At 40.1% G+C, this 21291-nt stretch overlaps 1 protein-coding gene across 5 annotated transcripts in view; it reads left to right on the top strand.

The window, feature by feature from the left end:
* The window catches only part of sntb1 (syntrophin, basic 1), a 150780-nt gene that overhangs the window by 111452 nt on the left and 18037 nt on the right, over positions 1–21291 (top strand). For 4 of the 5 annotated variants that reach the window (XM_048529887.2, XM_048529885.2, XM_048529884.2 and 1 more), the window contains 5 exons: positions 1762–1987; positions 5688–5895; positions 12872–13014; positions 18625–18723; positions 19992–20188. In XM_048529887.2, the coding sequence (XP_048385844.1) occupies positions 1762–1987; positions 5688–5895; positions 12872–13014; positions 18625–18723; positions 19992–20188 (873 nt within the window). The remainder of the gene's footprint in view (positions 1–1761; positions 1988–5687; positions 5896–12871; positions 13015–18624; positions 18724–19991; positions 20189–21291) is intronic. The other variant, XM_048529886.2, reaches the window with a different exon arrangement.

The raw sequence follows: 21291 nt of genomic DNA, 5'->3' as shown, positions 1-21291 counted from the left end.
GAGGTTTCACAGCTATGATCCAGTGTAGGCTATGCTTTGACAATGTCTCAACCATCTCCTCTTAGCTCTACACTCAACTTCAAAAGTTCAACCATAACTGAAACACACCAGTGAGCAAAACTGATCAGCCTGTGACTAATGAGGCACAGACTGGAAAGACATCAATGGTATATTATAATGGGAATACAATCACAGGAACCTGTTTCAAGACATCTTTTTATGTTCAATGATAACTATTGCCATCTTTTCATCACATTCTATAACCTCTTGTGTCCCATAACCATCAAAGATCTCTGTTCCTTCAACCTTGTGTGTGTTTGTCTGTGTGTGTGAGAGAGACATTCCATTGTAAGGTTATTGAACTGTGCCTACAACCATGTACTTTGACTGTTATCCAGATTTATTACTTTGCCATTGCCAGTTATGCCTTCAAACACCTGCGCGTAAGCACTGGAATTTTCTCCCTAAACCTGTCCAAGTCATTTTTGTCCTTTAAAGATGCTCCTTCTAACCCCACCTCTTTGTCCAAGCCTCAAGTCACTTGATGCAGTTCTCCTTCATGTAGCTTGGTGTCACTATATGTTTGATTAAAAATCCCAGTCAGCTGCTTTTAGATGTCCACTAATTTCCTCAGGATTGATCACAATCCACCCTCCACCCTCAAACATTCTAACATTGTTGGAAGTCTAATTGTATTTGTCCATAAAAGTAAGTTATGGTACATTTGGCCAAGTTACACTGGTGGAGTTCGAGCAATTTTAGGGGATTTCCCAACATTTTCTACACTGCATTAGCTGCATGCAAAAATGATTCGTTGCACGCTTTAGAGACCTGGTGTGATAGGATGATACTTAATTTTGTTACTTTGAAACGTATGATTCATGTGAACCTGGTGAAATAGTCAATAGAAATAAAAATAGAAATATGACTTGCATTTCTGTAGCACCTTTTCATGACTTTCTAGTGTTTGACTTTAGAAATGCAGCAACTGCTTTAATATAGAATACAGTAGCTAATTTGTATACAACAAGCTCCCACGAACAGCAATGTGATGACCAGATCATCTGTATTTTTATTTATATTAATTCAGGCAAAACTATTGACATTAACATCCACATATTGTTCCCCTTCTGGCCTTTGAAATAGTACTACACAACCTTTGGTCTGTCAAGGACTAAAGAGGCCTCAGACTAACATCCTATAGTTATCACTTTTGACAGCCTTCCTTAAGCACTGCATTGGGATTATCAGCTTGGAACTTTGTGTTCAAGTCTCTGGAGTGGGACTTAAACCCATAGCCTTTTGATTTAGAGATGAGTGGTACTAAAAAGCACATAACTGATGTTCTAATCAAAAAACTGTACACCACTGCTTCTTCCCCAGCAATATTGTGCGGGTTTATGCTGTCCCTCTCTGTTAAGCAAACTCAAGGTGATTCCAGGGACCAGCTCGCTTGGTCCTCGCCCCTCCTTTACTCCGAATGCAGGGTGATTTTGAAAGAGCTCAATGCATTTGATCGGCTGTCCCAATTCCTGAGTTTGATCACACACACAATGAAGGGTAGCAGTTGAGTTTGTGCTGTCTGAAAAGATGTCAGCGCGGACCTCAAAAGGGAACAATCTGCTGTGTCCTAGGCTCATTGTAGTTGTGACTTTTGGTTTCTAGGAAGAAAAAGGTTTTTGGAACTAAAACAGCATTGGAATTGTTATGTCAACAAATATCTGTCTTCACCTGGTTACTATCTGTTTTCCCCCTTTCTAGTGAAGTACATGAGAGAAGCTACACCTTACATCCGGAAGACCTCTCCGGTTTCAGAACTTGGATGGGAAACTCTCCCTCCAGAGTCTCCCAGGCTCAGATCTGCGGCCATAGAATCTCATGCAACCCTTTCATTCTCCTTACCAAACGACTCCAAAGATTCAAAGAGCATTCCGCTGAAGATGTGTTATGTCACACGAAGTTTCAGTACACCAGACCCTGAAAACAGGTGATCCCGTTTCTCTTTTCATTAACCATTATATTTACAAACAGACAGGACCACAGACAGAGAACAGTACAGCTTGCAAATATCTTTAAAGAGGCTACTAATAAACTTTGGCTGATGTGAATAGTAATGTAATTGAGAATGTGCTTTAGTTAGGTTTGATTTGGGGTCCAACAATGAAGAAGAACAAAGAGACCAGAGATGAAACTAGAATCAGAGATAATGGGAACTGCAGATGCTGGAGATTCCAAGATAATAAAATGTGAGGCTGGATGAAACTAGAAGTTGTAACTTATTCCCTGTGGATGTGTGGAGGACTCACCTGCCCGCTCAGATGAATGTTAGATCCCATAGCCACTACTTGGAAGTGCAGGAGAGTTCTGTCCAGCATTTATTTTCTTAAACTGTCATTAGATCATCTGATTGTTATCATCATGTTGCTGTTCGTGGGATCTTGCTGTTTGCTAAATTGGTTGTGGCATTTCCTAGATTACATATGTGAGAATTTCAGAAAATACTTCATTGGCTACTTTGCATCAGCTTCTGATCCAGAAAAATGCTATAGAAATGCAAATATTTCTTTTTCTTCCCACACCATCTCTCTCCGTCCCTCTCTCTCCCCAGATTCCCTAATAGCTTACATACTGATTGGATCAAGGTTTGGATCCAATGTTCTAAGGAGACCCCTTTCTAAAAAGAAATGAATTGCCACTCTGTACACAATAGGAATTGCAACTGAAACAACACTGAGCACAAATTTATGACACAAAGTTAACTCAAGTGACAACAAAATTAACAATTCGCAAGATGAACAAAATTCAACAAATCTCAGAGAAAGGACATTTTGCAGTGAGAGCCTGGACAAGGAACAAGAAAAGAACAACAGCATTGCTATTGGGAATGCTGTGATTGGGATCATATAGAGTAATATCGGATGGTGGAAAATTCAGTCCACGATAAAATGGGAGTGAAATGATCGTGGTGATACAGCAGAATTGAGGACATTGAAGCAAACCCATGGATCACCTGGCATGGAAGCACAATGTGGTGTGTTTAGGAAGAAAATGTGATGTTCCATTCATCTAGAGCATGCTGTTTATCGGCACATTATAAGAAGATAGAAATTGCCCTAAGAGAATGTTCTGACTTAACCTACAAATAGTCCTGAATATACTCAGCAGGTCAGACAGCATCAACGGGGAGAAAATAACTGTTTAAGTCAATTAGTTATTATTGCATATGACAAAAGGTCATCGATCTGAAACAAACTCTGTTCCTTGCCGGTCAGATTTTGTTAATCGTTTTCAGCATTTTTTTTACTACAGCATAGTTTGAGTTTTACAACATAACAGTGCAGCTTAATCTGTGTCCATTTATGTTTGCTTCTTCAGTTGCACCCAGGAAGCTGGGATTTGCCTGGAATAATGTGGCTACAGTCCAGGATTTCAAGGTTGCACATGATTACACCTATATTATGGGTTGTGTCTTTCGAGAATTATCATTAGCACAATGCACAAGACTCTTGCAACAGGGCAAGTTCTTCCTTAATTGTACTCCCCTCCGAATCATGTTGCAATATTTTTTTTCCATACCCTTTAGCTGTCAGTTTTCATTTCTGTTGTTTCAGTTTGACTTTGAACTGCCACCAACTAGACGGGCTTTGCAATGTGCAATAGGATCAGAGAGTTTTGAATACTTAATGTAAGACTCTGTCTATTCAATACTGCCCCAATGGCTTTTAGCTGTGGCTCCTTGGGTAGCACACACTCCTCTGGGTCAGGGGTTACCTCTTCAAATCCCACTCGAAGGACTTGCAGTCAAAGTCTAAACTATCACACCCAGTGCAGTACCGACAAACCAAGAGGCTGGCTAAGAAACACAATACCAGGGAAGAAGGAACTTGTGTTTCTGAGTTGACTTTTATAATTTCAAAATGTCCTGAAGTACTTTAGAAGAGTATTCAATGTTGTAATTTAGGAAAACCAACAGCTGTTTTGCTCACAGCAAATTCCCATAAGCAGCATTATGAAGAAGATTAAATTGGCTGTTTTTTTTGTGAATTTGATTGCGGGATAATTATTGGTGTGGAAACTGGTGAAAGCTCCCCTGCAATAGTGCTAGGAGATCTTTTCCATCCACCTCAGAGAGCAGACAGGGCCCCACTTTAATGTCTCATCCAAAAGAGTCTCCAGAACCTGAAAATGGCACAATCCATGTGAAAATTCCCTAACTCTAATCATGCATTTCCCCTCCCTTTCTCCCTTGACTTCTCTTACTCTACAGAGGCCTTTCATTGACTATCGTGAATTGGTAAGTCCTTTTGTTTGTAAGCTTTTGCAACTAACCAGTACATCTTGTAGAGTGCAGAACACAACTTACGGACAGGGTCCCTAAAATCACCTCCCAAATCTGCAATCTTTACTACCTAGAAAGACAAGGGCATTAAAAACATTGGAACACCACTGGTAAATTACCTTTCAAGTGTCTCAGCATTCTAATTTGGAAATATATCGCCATTCCCAGGTTGCGCTGTGTCAAAACCCTGGGAATCCCTTCTGAACAGCAAGATGGGTGTCCGTACCTCGCATAGACTGCAATGGTTCAAGAAGGCAGCCCACCACCCAACTTCTTGAGGGTTATTCGGGATGGGAAGTAAATACTCACCAATATTGTCCACATCCTATGAATAAATGTTTAAAGTAAAAGGCAATATCCAGTCTTGATCAGGGTTTAAAAAAAAATCCCCTTAGTGATTAGGGAACTACCTTCCACAACAACTGTATCAATTATCCCTTTTAATTCTTGTGATTGATATACGTATGTTAATTAAATTTGTTAAAAGATATGGGACAAAGATTATATAGTATGATGATTCAGGCACGAGGCGTTCAACAGAAATCAGACTTCATGAGCATAACAAAAGTCTAAGTGTCTTCTTTTACCATCAAGATGTTCAATTTGTTTCTCTTTATTCTGTTCTAGAGAACGGTAATAGATTTTCACCACATTTCTTCAGTAAAGTCAAAATACCTTGTTTATTCCACCAAATGTATTCTTTACACAAGTGGCAACACAGATTATCGACTGAGCTGCAATGGGAAGTTGAACTATATCCCCTTAATCCCAATACACACACATATATACATAGATAGGATAGGCCCAGGTCCTTGGATTTAGTCAACAGTTCAGCGTTGAGGTTCTTAGCCTCCATTTTTTTCTCCTCCACAGTAACAACTGACATGAAATATTCATTTAATACCTCTCCCATCTCCTGAGGTACAGCACAAAGACAACCCCTTTCATCTTTAAGGAGCCCAACTCTCTCTCATTGCTATCTAGCTCCTGATCTACTTATAGAATCTCTTTGAATTATCCTTAACCTTATTTGCCAAGGCTACCTCATATCCCCTCTTTGCCTTCATGATTTCTCTCTCAAGAATGCCCCTGCAACCTTTATACTGTTCAAAGGATTCATTTGACTTCAGTTGTCTATTTCTAAAATATGATTCCTTTTTATTCTTGACCAGAGCTTCAATATCCTCATTCATCCATTGTTCCCTAATCCTACCAGCCTTAACAGGAACACAATGATTTTGAACTTACTGTTGTCACACTTTTTAATTGATTTAAACAATGAAGTAAATGTTCTTAAATGACAATAAATGATGATCAAGTTTCTTTGTTTTAATGCTGTTTCCTTCAGACAATTTGAACTGCATTCTCCTGATTGCAAATACACCGTGGTCCTGAGATGTAAAGATCCCAGCACAGCCCAAGCCTGGTTCAACACCATTCAATCTAATACCAGTAACCTGACCAGCAAGGTCATAGCAGAAGTCAAAGATCAACTGGGAAGAGCAGGGATAGCTGGGAGTCGAGAGATTCGCCACATAGGCTGGCTCGCAGAAAAAGTAAGATGTGAGAGTGCTTCTTTTATATTTTCATGTTTTGCAGTGGAGTCAGAAACAGTGAAAGTCTTATTTAGACAATTGCAGGATGCTGTGAAATTATCCAGAGGTCAGTAGAGGTTAATGGAAATGATGGAACAGTATTAGTAGCAAAAATCTGCTTCCTTCCTGCCTCTTTTGCACAGTGGCTGTTTAATTATTTTACAAGCCATATAAATGAAATTTACTGGTTTATGAAGCGTACCATGATTTACTAAAATAGCTATTTTGATTAATCCTGCCAACAAATATATTAACACTGTTTTGTCAATGATAATATACAATTGAAGGGAGTATACTATTATAAGCTGTTGCTTGATAAAACAGGGCTTGAATATCACTGAAAAGTGAGATATGTTGCTGAGGTCTTTGTCTCGCATTCATCCAGACAAACAGAAAAAATGCCAAATTTCAAATGCTTACAGTAGTTTATATTGAGGGAGTAAAGGTGCTGGGTAGTTTGTTGCTGATCATTGCCATTCAGGAAGTGATGGAGAACTGACAGGCAGTCCAAGCTCCCAAGTGAGACAAAAAAGGTGCAATGCTTGAACATGGTTATACCTTATCATAGCAGAGTCTTGCACATAATAATAAAAGTGAGCACAGCCTTGGGTCATGCTACTCCTTGGTCAGTTTACTTTTCCATCAAGCTGTATCCCTTTCACCTGCTGCATAAATTATTGTTAATTAAAAACTGAAAGAAATGCAGATGCTGTAAATTAGGAATAAAAACAAAGTTGCTGGAAAAGCCCAGCAGGTCTAGCAGCATCTGTGAAGGAAAAAACAGAGTTAACATTTCGGGTCCAGTGACCCTTCCTCAGAACTGTGCATAAACTATTGCAGTTGTTTAAAATTGGCATTCTTGCATTTGTCCTGAAGGATGCAAAATGAAAAACTTTTGCAAAATTATTCCAGCATGTTATTGATTGGTCAATGCTAATTCTGTGATGATATCGCTAATCATTACTGTCTTACAGATGAAATGTTGACACTTACAGGTGTGTGTAAATGATCCTATGGTCACTCTTTCAAACAAGGGTAGAGGAGTTTTCCTGATGTCATGATCAATATTTACACCTTAATAAACACTACAAAAATGAATTCTCTGATCATTATTATATTGATATTTTTGGGATTTTGTCATGTGAAAATTGGTCACTTTGTTTTGTAAGTTAGAACAGTGACTCTACCTCAGAAGTACATAATAAGCAATGAATCATGTTGGGTGGCCTGAGGACATGAAAGCCATTCAAATTTTCCATCATTCCACCATCAGTCATGCCTTTGGCTGTCTGGGCACAGTGCTCTAGAATTTCTTCCTTAAAACGTTGAGTATTCTCTCTCTCTCTCTCTCTCTCTCTCTCTTTCCCATTTCCCTTCTTTCATCCTTGAAGACATGCCTTGAAACTTCAACCAAACTTTTCAATTATTGTCAAACTGACTCATTATTTGACTCACTGTCATACTTATCTGATAACACCTTGAAGTGCCCTAGGATAATTTATTATGATAAAGGTGCAGCATTGTATAAATTCAATATAATAAAAGCAAAAACTCCACACACTGAAAAAAAACAAAGTGCTTGAAAAACTAAGAAGGTGTGCCAGCCTCTGTAGATGGAGAAACAGAGTCAATGTTTCAGGTTGAATTTGACTGTTCTTCAAAACTATGACTAGTTTCAAAGAAAAGAGAACCAATCTATTTATTCTTTCCTGATCCTCTTAGATCATAATTTTATTTTGTTTCCAGAACCTTTATGCCCTTTCTGTTATATACCATCTTTTAAAGCAATGTCTAATCTAGACTCCCATTAAATAGATCAACTGGACTAGTGGACTGAGGAATGGTAGATAGAGTTTAATGCAAATAAAGGTGACGTGGTGTGTTTTAGTAAGACAGACCGGGGCAGGACTTACAGTTAATGGCAGGGAGCTGGGGAGCGTTGTTGAATAGAAAGACCTAGGAGTGCATGCCCATAATTCATTGAAAGTGGCATCACAGGTAGACAGAATGGTGCAGAGGGTGCTTGGCATACATGCCTTCATTGGTCAGAGCAATGACTACAACAGTTGGGATGTCATGTTACAGCTGTGTAAGACATTGACAAGGCCACATTTGGAGTACTGTGTACAATTCTGGTCACCCTGCTATACGAAGGATGTCATTAAACTGGAAAGGGTGCAATAAAGATTTATAAGGATGTCTCATAGACTGGAAGGTTTGAGTTATAAGGAGAGGTTGGATAGGCTGGGACCGTTTTCCCCAGAGCGTAGGAGGTTGAAGAGTCTTTATAGAGGTTTATAAAATCATACGGAACCTAGATAAAGTGAACAGCCAAGATCATCTCCTCAGGATCGGTCAGTCCAAAACCAGAGGACATAGGTTTAAAGTGCAAGGGGAAAGATTTAAAAGGAACCTAAGGGGCAACTTTTTCTCACACAGGATAGTGTGTATATAGAGCGAGTTGCTAGAGGAAGTGTTGGAGATGGGTATCATTACAACATTTAAATGACATTTAGATAGGTACATTGTTCAGAGGGATATGGGCCAAACGTAGGCACTAATTCAGTTTTGGAAACTAGGCAGTGGACCAAAGGGCCTTTTTCTGTGCTGTATGACTCTGCAATTTGCCTCAACCTCTTCCTGTGGTAGTGGGTCCTACATTCCCATCACTTTCTGGATAAAGAAATGTGACTTGAATTCCTTATTAGATTTATGAGTGACTATTGTATATTTATAATCCTTAGTTTTGGTCTCCTTCTGAAATGTTACTTCCAGAATGTGGAAGGTTAAGTACTTTTCTTTTAAGGTAGAGGGTCACCACAGTATTATTTATCTTACATTTTAAATTGGATTGAAACAAAAGTGAAAGTGAGGGTGCAGTTAACCACAGTGGAGTGACAGGAAATAGTGCACGTAGGCAGTTCGTTATAATTACTTGGAGGACATTGACCTCCCACAGGGAATAAAGAGGAATTAACTTGCTGTTGTTTTTGGAGGGACTGCTACCATTTATCAAAGCAGATAATTGGATTCTATTAAAATCTCTGCCACAAATGCAGAATCACTGCTTACTTTTAAATCTAGGATCTGTCTGATGACTTTTTATTCAAATACAGAAGAGAAAACCGTATTCTTGACTGAGTTGAAAAATCCATGGTTATTGTTGTTATTGTTTCCTCGGGCGCAGTGTTACTGACCAATGTTTAAAAGCTTGCTTTCAGGAGCACACAATAAACTCGTCTCAGTCCTCTCGGGGCAAATGAATTGATTCTGGTGAAGCAGTTTTGGCAGTGCATTTTTGTATTGGACAGGCTCCTTGAGCTATAATTAACCATTTGTATTGGTCTCTCAGAGGAAAAAAAAGTTAGTTGCTGGAGCATGCAAGTAACAGTCAAAGAGCTTCTGGTTGGTTAACTACTTGTTACAATAGTTTTGGATATTGAGTTGCATTTTTTGAATCATGTGAATATCCTCAGTGGATAATGATGATCACTCTCAGAAATCCAATAGTAATATTTATTTACAGAGCAAACATAAAACTCCGTCTATGGGTGATCACACTGCTGTGGTTATAATCTGGAATGCAGTGTCTGAAATAATAAAATGTTATTGTTGATTGCAATGACAGATGTGTACAAAAGTAGACAGGTTGTTTTTTCCAGTTGTACAAAGTACTCGTGATTGCACACATGGAGTACTGAGTGTTTTATCGGTCTCCTTGTTTAAGGACGTAGAGCTGCTGGTGTTGGACTGGGGTGGACAAAATCAAAAGTCACACGACACTAGGTTATGATCCAACAGATTTATGTAAAATCACAAGTTTTTGGAGCACTGCTTCACCTGATGATGGAGCAATGCTTCAAAAGCTTGTGATTTTAAATGAACCTATTGGACTGTAACCTGGTGTCATGTGACTTCTGACTTATTTAAGGGAGGATGGAAATAGATTGGAAGCAGTTCAGAGGAAATTTACTCTACCTGAAATGAGCAAGTTTCCTCATAAGGAAAGGTTAGACAGGCTAGGCTTGTGTCCATTGGAGTATGGAAGAGTAAGAGCTGATTTGATTGAAACATAACTGGGTGGATCTGGAAAGGATGTTTCCTCGTGAGTGGATCTACGACAAGGGACCACTGTCTAAAAGGGTCACCACTTAAGACAGATGAGGGGAAATTTGTTCTTGCAGAAGGCCAAGAGTCTCAGGAACACTTAAAAAGTTGTGGAAACCAAGTCTTTGAATATTTTTAAGGCAAGATTCCTGATAAGTGAGGGGTGGGGCAGTGAAAGGTTATTGAGGTGGGTGGGCATTTGGAATAATCAGGTCAACCATGATCTCATTGCGTGGTGGAGGAAGCTCGAAGGAGCAGTGCGGCCTATTCCTGCTCCAAATTGGTATGTTTGTGAGTAAAGGGCAGTGGAAGCAGATATAGTAGTAACTTTTATAGGGATTAATTATTTGGATAAAGATTTAAAAGAAAAAAATTGCAGTGCCATGGAGAAAAGACAACAGTATGGGACTATTTGGGTTGTTTTTCAAAGGGTTTGCAGAGACCTAGTGGGCTGAATAGCCTCCTTTTGTGTACTGCTTGGCGGTATGACATGCCTTCACATCTGATTACAACTGACAACAGTATAAAAATGAACTTCTAATTAATATCATTACAGTTTCCTTCCTGTCCAAAAAAGAAAGTTAGGCCCTGAAATCTGCTTGTTGATTGAAATTTCATTCCTTGTGGAGGACGGTATAGATTGGGGAATTGAACAGCAAGCTTAGATTTCAATTTTTCCAAATGCGGTATTCAGATGCTACAAAACTGGGGATGTGGCAAATCCAAAACGCCAATAACTTCAATTGTACTTCCTGTCAAGCCAGAGTCTGATCTTGGAATAGAAACTTGCAATTTCCAGGATAATTTTTTTAAGCTTTTTTTTAAGCTTCATTTTTTTCCCCCAATTTGTCTCGAGTGTCTGCCTGCAATTATATATTAACTGCAAGCCAGGTTTTCTGAACTGTGGCCCTTTAATTCAATGGAGCCTGGATCAGTCCATCTCATGATGAGCTCTGAAGTTCTGGCGGCTCCTTACTCTGAGGTTTCTTTGATTCAAGGCTTGGACGAGTGGTTCCCTGCTAATGACTCCTTGCCTCGATTTTTTTTTATTAAGAATAGAATGAGTATGTGAAGAGGTAGGCCTTTGATTTTAACGTTGTCACCAGACTAGTGATGTTATGCTTCAGATACCTGCAAATCTGTTGAACTACCTGAGTAATCAAGGTCAAGATGGTGATGGCAATGTCATTAGCCCAGTGATCATGACACACAGGCTAATAATCTGGGGCTGTAGGTCCATGGGAGCTCACAGAATTTAAATTCAAGTAATAAATCTGGAATACAAAGTCAGTTTCAGTAACGATGGCCATGATAACTGATTTTAGTGAAAACCCTTCTTGTTCACCAGTGTCCTGGGAATGAAATCTGCCATCCTTCCCAGGTCTGGCCTACATGTGGTTCCAGACCAAATAGTAATGTACTTAACAGTTAATTCCCCTCTTAAATAGCTGACCAAGACGCCTGCTTTCAGCTCAATTGAGAATGAGCAAGAAATAGTAGCTTTTCCAGCAATGCCAAACTTGGCATGGTGGCCCAGTGGTTAGCCTGTGATGCCTCACAGCACCAGGGACCCAGGTTCACTCCAGCCTTGGGCAACTGTCTGGAGATTGCATGTTCTCCTTGTGTCTGCGTGGATTTCCTCTGTGTGCTTCGGTTTCCTCACACTGTCCAAAAATGTGCAGGTTAGGAGGCTATGCTGAATTGTCCATTGTGGGAAATGCAAGGATAGGTAGGGGGTGGGTCTGGGTGGGATGCTCTTTAGAGGTTCAGTGTGGATTCAGTGGATCAAATGGCCTGCTTCCAGGGATTTTATGATTTAAAAAAAATGCTTGGCTGGTAGCCTGGCATTTCCAACCAAAGTGATTGACATCTACATTCCCTGCGGCCTTTGAAATTTAGGCTATACTGGAAAGGCAGCTTTTTCCAGTTCTGCTGCATGTCTAAATGATATACTGAAATTTCCTGGATGCCAACTCTGCTCCACTTTTGAAAGTAACTGCAGGTGAGAAAGGAATACAGGACCCCGATTTACAAATGCACAACTTATGAATGAATGCTCATACTTATAAACAAGATCCCATATTCATATTAATTTTAACGTTACAACAGGCAAATGTTTGCTTGTACTTACAAAGGGCTATTTTATATTGTCCTGCATTGCGATCCAACCTGCATACAAATTGAGGTATGAATGTACTTAGGAACAGAACCCCTTAATAGCCCAGGGACTGCCTGCATGATGTGAACAGGTGACTTCTGCACCTTTTCTTGTGCTTATGTGCAAGTATTTGAGAGCATTCAGGATATTCCACTCAAAGGATGGCATGTTGGTTGGAAATCAATGTGAACTGATGATAGCTGATAGATACTGATTTATTTCTGTCCAGCTAGACTTATAATTTAGAAGAAAATTGAAAACTGAATTCATTTTTTACAGGGTGGTCCTTAATTAAACTAAAATTTAATATAAGGGCAGTTTGGAGTGTTTTGCACTAACTGTCTTAAGTACAGTACTGAGGAGGTTATACGCACTGCTAACAGTGCTGTCTTTCAGATGAGATGTTAAACTGAGAGCTTGTGTCTCCTCTCAGGTGGATACAAGGCTCCCACTGCCACTAATCACAGAACGGCCTAGGGTGTTCTACTTTGTGTCTGTGCTTATCTCTCCATCAACATTGCAAAAACCGCTTATCTAGTTCATTATTAAATTGCTGTTTAATGTGTTTGAGGTAGTAAAAGGCACTTAAGCTATATAAATACGGCTGTTTGTTATTTGAGTGGAGATGAGATTGATAACTCCTTAATGCTGTCCATTTTACTCTTGATCCAGACAATAGGAGAGAATGAAAAGAGACAATGGAAGCCTGTTCTGGTAGTGCTGACTGAAAAGGACATGGTGATTTATCCCAGCATGCCTCGCATGAAGGAATCCTGGTCCAGTCCTGCTCACACTTGTCCATTGCTTGCTACCAGGTAAGGAGAGGGGACAAACATCCTTTTTCATAATAGAAACTTACTTCACTTTACCAACAGAAACTTGGATTTTCTTTTTACTGAAAGAACTTTTTTAGCTCATCAGCCATGTATATTCAATGGGTACAAGGTCAGGTTAGAGGCTGGGAAGTCTGTGGCTAGTAACTGACCTCCTGACTTCACAGAACCTATCCACTATTTACAAGGCACCCAAAGCTTAACATCATCCAGGGAAAGCAGCCTGTTCAATAGGCACCCTGTCCACCACCTTCAACATTTAGTTCTTACACATCCAATGCACAATGGTTGCAGCATCTACGGTCTGCAAAGTACATTGCACTAACTCACCAAGTCTCCAAACCCTCAACCTCTACCACCTAGAAGGACAAGGGTAGTTGAACCATTAGAAGTTTCTCTCCAAGCCACACATCATCCTGATCTTGCACTGTCACTGGGACAAAGTCCTGAAACTCACTTCCTAACAGCACAGGGAATATATTCGTACCACATGGACAGCAGTGACTCATGCCCACTTTCCTGGGGGTTAATTAGAAAGGTAATAAATGCCAGCTTTCCCAGCAATCATATAACCCTTAGATTGAATTTAAAAGTATCAATGTAAATTTAATTAATCTGGGACTGCTGGGATTTTGACAAGTATTTCTTCTCTTATATGCTTTAGAGCTAATCATTTCCACCTTCACTGCACACTGTATATGATTAACCATCTTATTTTGAACAAAGGAACATAGCAACTTGAGGCCATTCAGCCCTTTGAGCATGTTGTGCCACTCAATGAGATCACAGTTGATCTGTGGCTTAAGTCCACATACTTGCATTTACTAGACATCTTTAACATAATTGATTTTGTTAGCCAATCTCCTATTTAAAATTAACAACTGGTCTAGCATGAATTTTGAAAAGGAGTTTCAAATTTCTACCACCCTTTGTCTCAAGAAATGTTCCCTGTAAGCATTAGCTCTAATTTTTAGCTTGTGTATCCTAGACTCACTAACTAGTGGGTATGAACAATTAGGGCAAAATAATCAGTTCTCCATAACATTAAAAACTCAATTCAAATTATTCCTTAAACTTCTAAATTTCAGGGAAGACAACCTTCATTTGTGCTATCCGTCTTTGTGTAATTTAAATTTAAAGTCCATCATTCTGGTAAATTTATATCGTATTTCTTCCGAGGTCAGCAAATTCTTCCTAAGATGTTGTACTGAGAAATGCTTACAGTACCCCAAGTTTGGTCTAACATTACTACTTCGTCCTTTGTATTGTATTTCTCTCGGTATGAAGGCTGCAGATTTGGATAATTATTGAACGTTTGCATCCCCAATAGAGAGGGTGTGGAGTGAGTATAGGTAGAGGGGGAACTTAATCTTGAATCAAAGTGAATTTGAAATTCACATTGTATCCTGTAATTCATCACTCTGGTCTGAAAAACTCCAGTGAATTCATCTTGTGCGTGTTATCCTGACCTCATCAATTTGATCAATGTAAATTAGTGCTGAAATGAGATTGCCTTGTTCTGAATTACTCAGAGACAGTCTCCAGTTAGTTATCAGAACAACCAGGCTACAATGTACCTCTAGGGTGATACACCAAAGTGTCAAATTTGAAAATTCTAATTCTCTTGTTTAAATTTCTCCATGGCCCCACCTCCCGTTAACACCATCACCTCCCTAGGCACTGCAACGCCCCTCTTAAGTCTTATGATCTGGTCTCTAGCCCTTTATCCCATCAAACCATCACTTGCTGTCTATTCTGGTAGCTGCCTAGGCTCTGTGCTTTGGAATTCCTCCTCTAAACTTCTTCACTTTCCTTTCTTTAGACTGTTTCTTCAACTCCTTTCAGTATCAAGTTATTGTCCTAAAATCTCCCTCATTTGGATTGGAGAGATTTTCTTCTTTAGATTACAGCTCTGCAAAAGTGTTTTTATAATGTTAAAGGTGCTTCTCATTGTTGCAAGTTGGTGCATTAGTAGCTGTCTTGATTCATTTGTGGTTTAACATTTAAAGCTGGTGGATGTGCCATCTTGTGGTCAGGTACATAAATGATGAGACATAGATAAGCCCATGTCAGAAATTTAAGGCTTAAGATGTTTTCGTAATCAACCTGTTTGGACAAGTTATAGAGCAAGGTGGGACTTGAACCCAAGTCTCCTGATTCAGAGGTAGATTTGCTACCGATGCATCACTAGAACCACTCAAACTTGAGGCTTAATAAGCTTTTGGCAACTAAAAGAGATGTCCATTGTTGGACTAGTTTTCTATGACCGAATGGAAATACCCCTGCGTCTGTAACCCTGGGAGTAAGCTATGGCACAGTGGGGGTAGCACCCTGGCCTCCGAAGGTTATGTGTTTAAGTCCTGTTTCTCAATGCCAGGGCTAGGACTGCTGCTGCTGCTTTTACAGGTGGTGTCCCAAACCTGCAAATCATTCCCATTTTTGGAATCTTTGGAGTGCATTTAATGCTGGTATCTGTTTGGCACTTCAGATTCTCTCAAATTAAATCATGATTCATAGAATCATAGAATCCCTACACTGCAGAAAGAGACCACTCAGCCCATCAAATCCACAACAACCCTCTGAAGAGCATCCCACCCAGATCCTACACCATATCCCTGTAGCCCCACATTTCCCAAGGCCGACCCACTTAGCCTGCACATTGCTGAACACAATGGGCAATTTAGCATGGTCAATCCACCTAATCTGCACATCTTTAGACTACAGAAGGAAACCGGAGCACCCAGAGGAAACCCATGCAGATACAGGGGGAATGAGCAAACTCCACATAGACAGTCACCTGAGATTGGAATCGAACCTGGGTCTCCAGGCACGGTGAAACAGCACAGCTAGCCATGAACCACTGTGCTGTCCCAGAATTGATCCAGAGGGATTGCCTGAGAAAAAGGGCAGTTGAGTATGATCAACCCAATAGCTTCAAGAAGGGACAGAGAGGATTTATTTTTGGAAAAAAACAAATATGCTGTGAATTATTTACAATCTTTGATTTCAAGCAACTAATTACAAGGAAGTGATACCGGATTCCATAACGGAATGATGGAATTACCACTGGAAAAGGATCAGTTATTTATTTGTATCATTATGAAGGGGGAAGGGTGGTCAGAACTACGGAAGGACTAAATTATTAGCCTCCTTGTGGAAAGTCCAGTTCACTGTGCAGTGGCAGTGGCCTTTTGTGAAGCTTTGAAATGTTTCCTGAGATAAATGAATGGAAGGTTGATCATTGCCAGGTGATTCTTCTCCCATGACCCTAGCATGAACCCAATCTCCACAATCCAGCATTGTTGTTCTGACGCTAGCTTATTAGTATCATAAAACCCCTTCCTCTGAATCATAGGAAACAGCTTTAAGAATGTCTGTCTGGTTTCTTTACCTGGAGTCTGTATGCAGCAATCTTAGTTTGTTTGTGTCTGTGTTACTCGTTGCATTGGATACAGAAAAGGTTATTGAACAATGCAATTCAAAACGAAGGCCCCAGAGCTTTAAATGCTCACCTTAAGTTTAAGTGTCTTAAGTGGAATTATAGGTCCTGTTCTTGTTTGTCAAGGCTGTAAAACTACAGAGTAATTATTTCAAACTGCTATGCGCTTTCCCTACCCCAACATTGAACCTCAGCTTCCTTCTGAATTTGCCTGCTCTGTGTGGGGTTAAAGGTAGGGGTTTCAGCACTCTAGACTTTCCTTGTAGAATAAAAACAAAAGCAATCGGAGAATTTCAGATAAGCTTTGAGAAGAATCTGAAGATTAATTTTAATCAGATAGCCACAATTAAATCCAATTGGATAAAGATGCTTTAACTGAACTCCCTGAGTTTACGACTGTGGGACTTGCTACCAAAAGGAATACTTGAAGTGAACGATAAAGATGCATTTTAAGATAAGAAAAGTTACTTGACGAAAAGTGAGAGAAACATTGGTCAGGCCACTTTTGGAATACTGTGTTCAAATCCTGCCTCCCTGCTGTAGGAAAGATGTTAAACTTTAAAGGATGTCAGGAAAGATTTACAGGGTTGGAGGATTTAAACTATAAGGAGAGACTGAATAGGCTGGGGCTATTTTCCCTGCTGTGTTGGAGGCTAAAGGTTGATCTTACAGAGGTTTATAAAATCACGAGAGGCATGGATAGAGTAATTGTTGTTGAGGTCTTTCCCCCAGTGTAGGGAGTCCAAAACTAGAGGAGGGAGGTTTAAGGTGAGAGGCGAATGATTTCAAAGAGGCCTAAGGGCAACTTTTTCACACAGAAGGTGGTGTGTATATGGAATGAGCTGCCACAGAAAGTGGTGGACGTTGATACAATTACAACATTTAAAAAGTATCTGGATAGGAATATGAATTGGAAGGGTTTAGAGGGATAAGGGCCAATTGCTGGCAAATGGGACTAGATTAATTTCGGATATCTAGTTGGCATGGACGAGTTGGACCGAAGGGTCTGTTTCTGTGCAGTACAAGTCTCTGACTATAAATAGAAGGATATCTAGAGGAGGTGAGATGAAGTGTGGTAGAAGAAGGCTTGAGTGGCATGGCATTGACCATTGGTGCTAATGACCTGTTTCTGTTCTGTAATTTCTATGTAGTTCCCTGTGCTGTTGCTTATAGATCAAGGGACCAGGAGGAAAGGAAGCTTGATTCTCATCAAGGGGCACGGGAGATGTCAGACTTAACTATGAGTGAAACAGAGACCGTAAATCGAAACCTGAGAAATAATCAAGAACACAGCATAGGAGCAGGAAAAATGGACAAGGAAGCAAGAAAATAAAAACAAACTGAGTTATTAAAAATAACCTCAAGTTCATATTTTTTTGAAATCATGTCTGTGGAATAATAGGATGAAATGGGAACCAAAAGCCTGGGGAGAAATCCATCAAAAAAATCAGAGTGCAAATTCAGGAGAAACGTGTACACTTATGGAATTGGGCTAGGCTCATACAATCATTTAGAAACAAAAATGTAGCATTTTTATAGGATGTTTCACGACCTGATGTTGTGCCAAATATTTTGCCAAGTGTTTCAGACCAGTAATTACATTTCATATATAGAAAAGACAGCAGCCAAATTGTGCACAGCAACACCCCACAAACAGCAATATCACAACAGCCAGATAATCTCTCTGAAATATTAACACCAGTATATCAGGGGGAATTCACCTGGCAAGGAGTCTCAAAATCACAAATAGGCCTCAGTTTACTGTTCTGGGAAAGGGTCGGTTAACTCTGTTTTTTGCCTTCACAAATGCTGCCAGACCTGCTGAGCTTCTTCAGCAACTTTGTTTGTGTTCCTCAGTTTACTGTCTTGTCTGAAATACAACCCCGACATTGCAGCTGACTCCTCTTAAATTTTTGTGTTCACGCCTGGAGTAGGATTTGAAACTACAATCTTCTGATTCAGAGATGAGACTTCAACGCAATGAGACACAGCTCAACGAGTAGATGGCCTTTGAGAGGGTTCTGGCAAGACATTGTCAGCTCAACCTCCTTATAGGTAGAACAAGATGGGAAATGGGAGCAAATTACGAGAGATCTTAGGAAGTAAACAACTGTCAGAGCGCTATTATGACATTGCCCTTCTGTTTTTTTTAGAACCATAAACAAATTGCCAAGAACTGAGGTATGGAAATGGTTTAAAAATTCACTTGTTCCCATAAGATACGTAATGGGTCAAACTGACAGTGAGTGCAAGTGAGTTTAGCTTCTAAACATGAATCTAACTGACTATGAAATTAACATCCTTGTACTATAGCTTTGGTAACATTCCATGTTACACTAACAGCTCCAGTGAAGGGTCACATAATTGCTGGGTTGGTGCATTTAAATGTTGGAATTTTCTTAATATGTGGGATGCTATTGGATATGATCATATGAATATGCCAAGTGAGATCAATTGGGAATGTGCCACTAACTTTTCCACTCTGTGAGGTCTTGTGTTTTCATAAACTAGACTTTAAAGAAAGCCAATCCGGAGTCTTTGAATGTCATGAACTTTGCAACTGCCAGTTATAATATGTTGAACTAAAGAATGTTTGGATAAATATTTGGAAATAATAGACTCATTGTTTGCACTTCATATAAATTCTGTTAAAATGTAATTCATTCATTTCCAGTGGTGGTGATGATCAGTGAAAATAGTTCGTAAGATCACTCGCTGGATTCATTAATCAGCTCCTATTCAATTGTTGATTATTCAGAACATTTACAAGGATCCATATAATCTGCATAGCAGATCACTGAAGCTTGATAAGAACACCCAGAAATCTTGAATGAATCCTGATTCTGGATTAAGGTAGCAGTACTAAACTCAGTAACATTGCCATCTTCTGCCTTCTCTCAAGCCCATCTGTAATTGAGACCCTCATCTATTCTTCGTTAGCTTCACTGATCAGCATTCCAACATGAATGCTGTCTTGGACATCCACCAATCATGCACTCTCCATAAACTGGATCTCAATCAACACTCTGCTGGCATACACTAACTCCCAACAAATCCCCTTCACCCAGCACCCACTTTGCTGAACTATATTGACTCATGGTCTGGTGCTGCCTCCATTTCAAAGTTCTTATCCTTGTATTTATATAGCATGAACGTGAAGGTAGGCCCTGAACTCTCCGCCTAACAGCACTGCAGGTCTACCTAAACTCCTGCTGGAGTGCATGTAGGTAGCTCACCATTACCATCTTGAGGGCAGTTGGGATAGGTAATAAATATTGGTCCAGTCAGTGATGACCAGATCTAGTGCACACATTTAAAACAAAACCTGCCAAACCTGTGACCTCTCATCTGGCTCAGAAGAACAAGTTGAAATGCCAGAATGCCACCTCCTGTTTGTGTTCCCGATCGTTTGAAAGGTTTCCTGTGAACACATTTGTGGACTTCTATTATTTCAAGAATTATTTCTCTATTTTGAGTTTACTGAGAGTGTGCGTGTGTGTGTGTGTGTTCTGTTTTGTAGATTGGTTCATTCTGGTGTGGGCAGGGATTCACCACAACCAGGTGTGGAACTGTCTTTTGCCACTCGCACTGGAACACGCCAAGGCATCGAGACTCACCTCTTCCGTGTCGAGACCAACTCCAGTCTGTCCAACTGGACCAGGCAAATTGTACAAGGCTGCCACAACGCAGCCGAGCTAACTAAGGAAGTCACAACCAGTGAGTATCTGTCATGTTGTTATGGTGGGAAGAAGCTTTCTGACGTGTGATATCCGTACTGAAGTTCTCAACGTGTTTACTTTTAGGAAATAATCTTTTATGACTTTCCTAGGTCAGGCACAAATGAAATTAACAATGGAATGGAGGAATTGTATTTTTTGATCAATTAGCTTCCTTGCTGTACTCCATTTCTGAAAGGACTCCCACAGATGTTGATAAAGGTTAAAGAGATCACCTTTATAGCAGCCCAATATGGGCAATGCACCAATTTTTGCTCTTTCTCAAACTACCTTATAATGGAGTGAAAATTGCACAATCAAATTTCACAATGATGCAGGAAAGAAAATGACCATTTACTACTTGGCAGTAGAGCTCCTGACTTCCTGGTCTTTGTCTGGTGTGCGTCTGCCTGAGACCTTGACCCATTACTGTTGTGCTTAATGGAAAATAGATATGATTCTATACCCAGGTAATAGTGACGATGTGGAAGTGCTGGTGTTGGACTGGGGTGGACAAGGTCAGAAATCACACAACACCGGGTTGTAGTCCAACAGGTTTATTTGAAAACACAAGCTTTCGGAGCCTCAGTCCTTCTTCAGGCATTAGTAACTGAGGCTCCGAAAGCTTGTGTTTTCAAATAAACCTGTTGGACTATAATCTGGTGTCATGTGATTTCTGATCAGAGAATGTGAAACTCGCTACAATCGGGTTGAGGCAAATAGCACAGATAAAATTAATGGAAAGCTGGATAAACACATGACCAAACTACAAGCTGGTCAAGTGAGGTGGAAATGGGTGAAATGAGGTATAAACATCAACATGGACCAGTTGGGCCAATGACCCCTGCTTCCATACTGCAAATTTGTTTGCCACAACTCAGTGGTCTGGCCATGATGAGGGGAATGTCATAGAATCCCTACAGTGTGGAAACAGGCCATTCAGCCCATCGAGTTCACACTGACTCTCTGAAGAGCACCACACTCCAACCCACCCTCTTACCCTATCTCTGTAACCCTCCATAGCCCATGGCTAATCCACCTAGCCTGTACATCCCTACAATCTATGGGCAATTTAGCATGGCCAATTCACCTAACCCGCACATC

This window comes from Stegostoma tigrinum, chromosome 5 (genome assembly GCF_030684315.1).
Source record: "Stegostoma tigrinum isolate sSteTig4 chromosome 5, sSteTig4.hap1, whole genome shotgun sequence".
Classification (NCBI taxonomy): domain Eukaryota; kingdom Metazoa; phylum Chordata; class Chondrichthyes; order Orectolobiformes; family Stegostomatidae; genus Stegostoma; species Stegostoma tigrinum.
This window is presented reverse-complemented; position numbering and strand designations above follow the sequence as displayed.